The sequence below is a fragment of the Triticum aestivum genome, chromosome 6A (assembly GCF_018294505.1).
Source record: "Triticum aestivum cultivar Chinese Spring chromosome 6A, IWGSC CS RefSeq v2.1, whole genome shotgun sequence".
In the NCBI taxonomy this organism is placed as follows: domain Eukaryota; kingdom Viridiplantae; phylum Streptophyta; class Magnoliopsida; order Poales; family Poaceae; genus Triticum; species Triticum aestivum.
In genome coordinates, this window is record NC_057809.1 from 444,901,729 (window position 1) to 444,911,340 (window position 9,612).

At 41.3% G+C, this 9,612-nt stretch overlaps 1 protein-coding gene across 1 annotated transcript in view; it reads left to right on the forward strand.

The window, feature by feature from the left end:
- The window catches only part of LOC123129637 (uncharacterized), a 1,081-nt gene extending 856 nt beyond the window's left edge, over positions 1 to 225 (forward strand). Inside the window, exons 2-3 of the mRNA XM_044549722.1 lie at positions 6 to 64; positions 120 to 225. Coding sequence (XP_044405657.1) covers positions 6 to 64; positions 120 to 225 — 165 coding nt within the window. The remainder of the gene's footprint in view (positions 1 to 5; positions 65 to 119) is intronic.
- Positions 226 to 9,612: the final 9,387 nt, after the last annotated feature.

Consider the following 9,612-nt stretch of genomic DNA (forward strand, 5'->3'; position numbering starts at 1 on the left):
CTGCTCGGCGCAGGCGACGAAGCTGCAATGGAGCGCTCGACGCCGACGGCAGAGCTGCAATGGAGCTGCTCGGCGCACGCGGCGGAGCTGCATTGGAGCGCTCGACGCAGGCGGTGGAGCTGCTCGGCGCACGCGGCGGAGCTGCATTGGAGCGCTCGACGCAGGCGGTGGAGCTGCAATGGAGCTGCTCGGCGCAGGCGACGGAGCTGCAATGGAGCTTCTTGACACAGGCGACGGAGCTGCAATGGAGCTGCTTGGCACAGTCGGTGGAGCTGCAATGGGGTCCCGGTGCTGGTGCTGCATCGATGTGCTTGCGGGTGGCTTGGTGCAGCGTCGCGGGCGCCTCTTGGGGGGAGCCCATTGCAGTGAAGCGCTGCTGCCACGCCTGGAGTCTACGGTGTTGCCATGACCGGCGGCGGTAATGCGTTTGCAAGGCGAGGAATGACGCTGGGCCGAGCCTGGTGCTGCGAACAAGCGCGGCATGGCGGCTGCGACTACGAGCTAGTTCAGGGCCGCTCGCCGGAGCTCACCGCGCCTATCTCAGGGATACTGTGTGCGTGGGGATTTTTTTTGATTTGGCAGCGACGCGAGGAAGACGAGGCCACACGCGGCGTGCTATTGCGTGAGAGCGACGCGGTCTAAGTTGACCGATCCAACATATCGAGGGCTTTTGATCGGACGGCTGGAACCTGACTTATTTTCTGAGGAAATAAGTCGGACTTATTTCCTGAGGAAATAAGTCGGATGATTTGTAGCAGCCGCTGACAATTAACTTCGTTTTCCTACTTTTATTCTTTCTCCAGATCGGGATGCCCGCGTTTTTTTTCTTGTTTTTTTCTCCGTTTCTCTTTTGTTTCCTTTTTCTTCTGCAAATGCGCGAACTTTTCTTATTTTTGTTTTTATTAATAATCGATGAACTCCTTTTCAAATTTGTGAACTTTTTGAGAATTGATGAACTTTTTTCAAAATGGATAAACTTTTTTAAATTTTAATTAACTTTTTTCAAATTAGATAAATGAAATCAAAGTCGATGAACTTTTTTCAAATTTGATGAACTTTTTTAAAAATATGTATGAACTTTTTTCAAATTTGATGAACTTTTATTCAAATCAATGAACTTCTTTGCTAAATTCGATGAACTTTTTTTCAAATTCATGATTTTTTAAATAAAAATTAGTGTTTTTTAAAATCCGTGAACTTTTTTCAAAACCCAGTGAACTATTTTTGAATTCGTGATTTTTTTAGTTCAAAATTGATGAACTTTTTTCATGCCCCCATGTACTATTTCCAAATTCGTGATTTTTAATTCAAAATCGATGAAAGTTTTTTCAGGTCAATTAAATTTTTCGAACTATTTTGTAAATTGAAGACCTTTTTTACAGTGCATGAACTTTTTACAATTTTATGGTTTTTTCAAATAAGTGAACTTTTTCTTTCAAAATCATGAACCTTTTTTGAAATCATGAGCTTTTTCCATTATCGCGAACTTTTTCCAATTTGTACGAACGTTTTTCAGTTTTTTTAATTCATTGTTTTTGTGAATTCTTTCTGAAATTTATATTTTACTCTATCCAATTTATAGTGGGTATAATACTACTAGTATATGCTAATGTTTGCACTAGAGGAAGGGTTAACTAGATTCGTTTGCCCAGTATAGGTCAGGAAGTCGAGCGTGGTCTAGTGGTTGGCGGCTGTGCGGTTGACACTGGGGGCTGGAGTTTGACTCCCAGTTCACCTGATTTAATGTATAATTTTTTCATCGCGTTGGATTTTTCAGTAGATTGTTAGGCCGGCCCGCCACTCTGCGAGCGCCAACAGCGCTAACGGGCGCTTAAAGATGTCTCAAAAAAAAATACGGGCGGTTAAAGCGTTGACTAGGAGCTCCCAGCAAAATATGTCAACTTATCTGCTAACTTTTTTTAAAGAAATTCATAGGGCACACACCTGCCCAGCCGTGCCAGCCTGTCGTATTATCTCGCGATCCGCAAAGTTGTTGGATACTGCATGTGGGTACAACAAATTTTAATTTTTAGTTCCTAAAACTTACGAATTGTGGGTTGCAACTTCTAAATCTTACGGTTTTGTCGGTCGCTCGTACCAAGTTTTAGAGTTGAAACTTAAAACCAAAGATTTGATGGTCGGATTTTCTGAATTTATGATTTTGTCGGTCGCTCATACCAACTAATTAATTTTTTTAAACTAAACATGTTAAAGGTAAATCTTGGCACTTTATTTAAAAAAAAATACAAAGATGCTACAATAGCATCAACTCCATCCGTCCGGTGAAAAGTGTACATATAAATTTTTTGGGACAAATTATAGAGTGGAGTAAAAAATGCATTGAAAAGATGCAAGCCACCATCTCTCTCCTCTTTAATAACACAACCCCCAATGAGCTAAGTGCATGTAGAAATTAAAAAGAACATGTGTAGAATGTTATTGGTCTTGATTACCGTGTGACGAGAGGGGAACATTTTTTTCTACTTTAAAGTGCATCGGCAAGATAGAAGTACACTCTTTTCTGGACAAATTTTAAAGTCAAATGTACACTCTTCACCGAACGGAGGAAGTACCTCATTGGCACACAACCCAAAAAAATATACTCTCTGAAACTTTCAAGTTGCCTCCGAATCATTGTTTTTTTAAAAGCAATGTAGCTAGGCTGAAAAGTGCTCAATTCCATGAGGGTCCCAAGGAATATCAAAGTCACTTTTAAGTAATAATGATTTGAATCTTACTAGTGAGCACAAAGTAACATAGATCACATAACAACGAAGTCCAACTCTTTTTCTGTGAACACAAAGTAAAAGCCAACACATAGTATAAGCATTTTCTTGTAATTTTCCATGAGGATATCTCTCTATAATAATTGCAAGTAGGAGCAGCAATCACAAGCATATTACTTATATTAAAATCATCATGTGCATAAGAGAAATGCAATTCATTAATATAATCCCTTAATAAGAGCAAAGTTCTTCGATATAGTCTAATTTGGAGAATTCAAAAGATCATATGACTATCATGTGTGGTTGCAATATTAACAATATCATTCTTGACACAAGGTGAAGGAAATATGCCCTAGAGGCAATAATAAAGTTATTATTTATTTCCTTATATCATGATAAAAGTTTATTATTCATGCTAGAATTGTATTAACCGGAAACATAATACATGTGTGAATACATAGACAAACAGAGTGTCACTAGTATGCCTCTACTTGACTAGCTCGTTAATCAAAGATGGTTATGTTTCCTAACCATGGACAAAGAGTTGTTATTTGATTAACGGGATCACATCATTAGTTGAATGATCTGATTGACATGACCCATTCCATTAGCTTAGCACCCGATCGTTTAGTATGTTGCTATTTCTTTCTTCATGACTTATACATGTTCCTATGACTATGAGATTATGCAACTCCCGTTTGCCAGAGGAACACTTTGTGTGCTACCAAACGTCACAACGTAACTGGGTGATTATAAAGGAGCTCTACAGGTGTCTCCAAAGGTACATGTTGGGTTGGCGTATTTCGAGATTAGGATTTGTCACTCCGATTGTCGGAGAGGTATCTCTGGCCCTCTCGATAATGCACATCACTTAAGCCTTGCAAGCATTGCAACTAATGAGTTAGTTGCGGGATGATGTATTACGAAACGAGTAAAGAGACTTGCCGGTAACGAGATTGAACTAGGTATTGAGATACCGACGATCGAATCTCGGGCAAGTAACATACCGATGACAAAGGGAACAACGTATGTTGTTATGCGGTCTGACCGATAAAGATCTTCGTAGAATATGTAGGAGCCAATATGGGCATCCAGGTCCCGCTATTGGTTATTGACCGGAGACGTGTCTCGGTCATGTCTACATTGTTCTCGAACCCGTAGGGTCCGCACGCTTAAGGTTTCGATGACAGTTATATTATGAGTTTATGAGTTTTGATGTACCGAAGGAGTTCGAAGTCCCGGATGAGATCGGGGACATGACGAGGAGTCTCGAAATGGTCGAGACGTAAAGATCGATATATTGGACGACTATATTCGGACATCGGAAAGGTTCCGAGTGATTCGGGTATTTTTCGGAGTACCGGGTAGTTACGGGAGAAACAATGGGCCTTGATGGGCTTTAGTGGGAAGAGGAAAAAGGGCCAAGGGGCTGCTGCACCCCCCTCCCCTCTAGTCCGAATTGGACTAGGGAAAAGGGGGCCGGCCACCTTTCCTTCTCCTCTACTTCCTTCTCCCTTCCTCCCCTCTTGGTGGACTCCTACTAGGACTTGGAGTCCTAGTAGGACTCCACATCCTGGCCGCACCAATTGCCTTGGCCGGCCTCCTCCTCCTCCATCCTTTATATACTGAGGCAAGGGGCACCCCATGAACACAAGTTGATCCACGTGATCATATTCTTAGCCGTGTGCGGTGCCCCCTTCCACCATAGTCCTCGATAATATTGTAGCGGTGCTTAGGCGAAGCCCTGCGACGGTAGTACATCAAGATCGTCACCACGCCGTCGTGCTGACGGAACTCTTCCCCGACACTTTGCTGGATCGGAGTCCGGGGATCGTCATCGAGCTGAATGTGTGCTAGAACTCGGAGGTGCCGTAGTTTCGGTGCTTGATCGGTCGGGCCGTGGAGACGTACGACTACATCAACCAAACGCTTCCGTTGTCGATCTACAAGGGTACGTAGATCATACTCTCCCCTCTCGTTGCTATGCATCACCATGATCTTGCGTGAGCGTAGGAAATTTTTTGGAATTACTACGTAACCCAACAGTGGCATCCGAGCCTAGGTTTTATATATTGATGTTATATGCAGGAGTAGAACACAAGTGAGTTGTGGGCGATATAAGTCATACTGCTTACTAGCATGTCATACTTTGGTTCGGCGGTATTGTTGGACGAAGCGGCCCGGACCAACATTACGCGTACGCTTACGCGAGACCGGTTCTCCCGACGTGCTTTGCACATAGGTGGCTTGCGGGTGACAGTTTCTCCAACTTTAGTTGAACCGAGTGTGGCTACGCCCGATCCTTGCGAAGGTTAAAACAGCACCAACTTGACAAACTATCGTTGTGGTTTCGATGCGTAGGTAAGATTGGTTCTTGCTTAAGCCCGTAGCAGCCACGTAAAACATGCAACAACAAAGTAGAGGACGTCTAACTTGTTTTTGCAGGGCATGTTGTGATGTGATATGGTCAAGACATGATGCTAAATTTTATTATATGAGATGATCATGTTTTGTAACCGAGTTATCGGCAACTGGCAGGAGCCATATGGTTGTCGCTTTATTGTATGCAATGCAATCGCGCTGTAATGCTTTACTTTATCACTAAGCGGTAGCGATAGTCGTGGAAGCATAAGATTGGCGAGACGACAACGATGCTACGATGGAGATCAAGGTGTCGCGCCGGTGACAATGGTGATCATGACGGTGCTTCGGAGATGGAGATCACAAGCACAAGATGATGATGGCCATATCATATCACTTATATTGATTGCATGTGATGTTTATCTTTTATGCATCTTATCTTGCTTTGATTGACGGTAGCATTATAAGATGATCTCTCACTAAATTATCAAGAAGTGTTCTCCCTGAGTATGCACCGTTGCGGAAGTTCTTCGTGCTGAGACACCACGTGATGATCGGGTGTGATAGGCTCTACGTTCAAATACAACGGGTGCAAAACAGTTGCACACGCGGAATACTCAGGTTATACTTGACGAGCCAAGCATATACAGATATGGCCTCGGAACACGGAGACCGAAAGGTCGAGCGTGAATCATATAGTAGATATGATCAACATAGTGATGTTCACCAATGAAACTACTCCATCTCACGTGATGATCGGACATGGTTTAGTTGATTTGGATCACGTAATCACTTAGAGGATTAGAGGGATGTCTATCTAAGTGGGAGTTCTTAAGTAATATGATTAATTGAACTTAAATTTATCATGAACTTAGTCCTGGTAGTATTTTGCAAATTATGTTGTAGATCAATAGCTCGCGTTGTTGCTTCCCTGTGTTTATTTTGATATGTTCCTAGAGAAAATTGTGTTGACAGATGTTAGTAGCAATGATGCGGATTGGATCCGTGATCTGAGGTTTATCCTCATTGCTGCATAGAAGAATTATGTCCTTGATGCACCGCTAGGTGACGGACCTATTGCAGGAGCAGATGCAGACGTTATGAACGTTTGGCTAGCTCAATATGATGACTACTTGATAGTTTAGTGCACCATTCTTAATGGCTTAGAGTCGGGACTTTAAAGACGTTTTGAACGTCATGGAGCATATGAGATGTTCCAGGAGTTGAAGTTAATATTTCAAGCAAATACCCGAGTTGAGAGATATGTAGTCTCCAACAAGTTCTATAGCTAAAAGATGGAGGAGAATCGCTCAACTAGTGAGCATGTGCCCAGATTGTCTGAGTACAAAAATCGCTTGAATCAAGTGGGAGTTAATCTTCCAGATAAGATAGTGATTGACAGAATTCTCTAGTCACCATCACCAAGTTAGTAGAACTTCACGATGAACTATGATATGCAAGGGATAACGGAAACGATTCCCAAGCTCTTTGTAATGCGGAAATTGACGAAGGTAGAAATCGAGAAAAACATCAAGTGTTGATGGTAGACAAGACCACTAGTTTCAAGAAAAGGGCAGAGGGAAGAAGGGGAACTTCAAGAAGAACAACAAGCAAGTTGCTGCTCAAGTGAAGAAGCCCAAGTCTGGTCCTAAGCCTGAGACTAAGTGTTTCTACTTCAAAGGGACTGGTCACTGGAAGCGGAACTACCCCAAGTGATTGGCAGATAAGAAGGATGGCAAAGTGAACATAAGTATATTTGATATACATGTTATTGATGTGTACTTTACTAGTGTTTATAGCAACCCCTCAGTATTTGATACTAGTTTAGTTGCTAAGATTAGTAACTCGAAACGGGAGTTGCAGAATAAACAGAGACTAGTTAAGGGTGAAGTGACGATGTGTGTTGGAAGTGGTTCCAAGATTGATATGATCATCATCGCACACTCCCTATACTTTCGGGATTAGTGTTGAACCTGAATAAGTGTTATTTGGTGTTTGCGTTAAGCATGAATATGATTTGATCATGTTTATTGTAATACGGTTATTCATTTAAGTAAGAGAATAAATTGTTGTTCTGTTTACATGAATAAAACCTTATATGGTTACACACCCAATGAAAATAGTTCGTTGGATCTCGATCGTAGTGATACACATAATCATAATATTGAAAACAAAAGATGCAAAGTTAATAGTGATAGTGCAACTTATTTGTAGCACTGCCGTTTAGGTCATATTGGTGTAAAGCGCATGAAGAAACTCCATGCCGATGGGATTTTGGAATCACTTGATTATGAATCACTTGATGCTTGCGAACCATGCCTCATGGGCAAGATGACTAAGACTCCGTTCTCCGGAGCGAGCAACTGACTTATTGGAAATAATACATACTGATGTATGCGGTCCGATGAGTGTTAAGGCTCACGGCAAGTATCGTTATTTTCTAAACTTCACAGATGATTTGAGCAGATATGGGTATATCTACTTGATGAAACATAAGTCTGAAACATTTGAAAAGTTCAAAGAATTTCAGAGTGAAGTGGAAAATCATCGTGACAAAGAAAATAAAGTTTCTACGATCTGATCGCGGAGACAAATATTTGAGTTACGAGTTTGGTCTTCAATTAAAACAATGTGGAATAGTTTCACAAACTCATGCCGCATGGAACACCACAACATAATGGTGTGTCCGAACGTCATAACCGTACTTTATTGGATATAGTGCAATCTATGATGTCTCTTACCGATCTACCACTATCGTTTTGGGGTTATGCATTAGAGACAGCTGCATTCACGTTAAATAGGGCACCATCTAAATCCGTCGAGATGACACCATGTGAACTATGGTTTGGCAAGAAACCTAAGCTGTCGTTTCTTAAAGTTTGGGACTGCGATGCTTATGTGAAAAGGTTTCAACATGATAAGCTCGAACCCAAATCGGAGAAGTAAATCTTCATAGGATATCCAAAGGAAACTATTGGATACACCTTCTATCACAGATCCGAAGGCAAGACTTTTGTTGCTAAATTCGGAAACTTACTAGAGAAGGAGTTTCTCTCGAAAGAAGTGAGTGGGAGGAAAGTAAAAAAACTTGATAAGGTAATTGTACCGTCTCCCTTATTGGAAAGTAGTTCATCACAGAAATCTGTTCCTGTGACTACTACACCAATTAGTGAGGAAGCTAATGATGATGATCATGTAACTTCAGATCAAGTTACTACCGAATCTCGCAGGTAAACAAGAGTGAGATCCGTACCAGAGTGATACTGTAATCCTATTCTGGAAGTCATGTTACTAGACCATGACGAACTTGTGAACTATGAGGAAGCGATGATGAGCCCAGATTCCGCAAAATGGCTTGAGGCCATGAAATCTGAGATGGGATCCATGTATGAGAACAAAGTATGGACTTTGGTTGACTTGCCTGATGATCAGCAAGCAATTGAGAATAAATGGATCTTCAAGAGGAAGACGGACGCTGATAGTAGTGTTACTATCTACAAAGCTAGAATTGTCGCAAAAGGTTTTCGACAAGTTCAAGGTGTTGACTACGATGAGAGTTTCTCACTCGTATCTATGCTTAAATCTGTCCGAATCATGTTAGCAATTGCCGCATTTTATGAAATCTGGCAAATGGATAACAAAACTGCAATCCTTAATGGATTTCTTAAAGAAGAGTTGTATATGATGCAACCAGAAGTTTTTGTCAATCCTAAAGGTGTTAACAAATTATGCAAACTCCAGCGATCCATCTATGGACTGGTGTAAGCATCTCGGAGTTGGAATATACGCTTTGATAAGTTGATCAAAGCATATAGTTTTATACAGACTTGCGGTGAAGCCTGTATTTACTAGAAAGTGAGTGGGAGCACTACATCATTTCTGATAAGTATATGTGAATGACATATTGTTGATCAGAGATAATGTAGAATTATTCTGCAAAGCATAAAGGAGTGTTTGAAAGGAGTTTTTCAAAGAAAGACCTCGGTGAAGCTGCTTACATATTGAGCATCAAGATCTATAGAGATAGATCAAGACGCTTGATAAGTTTTTTTTCAATAAGTACAAACCTTGACAAGATTTTGAAGTAGTTCAAAATGGAGCAGTCAAAGAAAGAGTTCTTGCCTGTGTTACAAGGTGTGAAGTTGAGTAAGACTCAAAGCCCGACCACGGCAGAAGATAGAAAGAGAATGAAAGTCGTTCCCTATGCCTCAGTCATAGGTTCTATAAAGTATGCCATGCTGTGTACCAGATCTATTGTATACCATACACTGAGTTAAGAAAGGGAGTACAATAGTGATCTAGGAGTAGATCAATGGACAACGGTCAAAATTATCCTTACTGGAATAAGGATATGTTTCTCGATTACGGAGGTGACAAAAGGTTCGTCGTAAAGGGTTACATCGATGCAAGTTTTGACACTGATCCAGATGACTCTAAGTCTCAATCTGGATACATATTGAAAGTGGGAGCAATTAGCTAGAAGTAGCTCCATGCAGAGCATTGTTGACATAGAAATTTGCAAAAT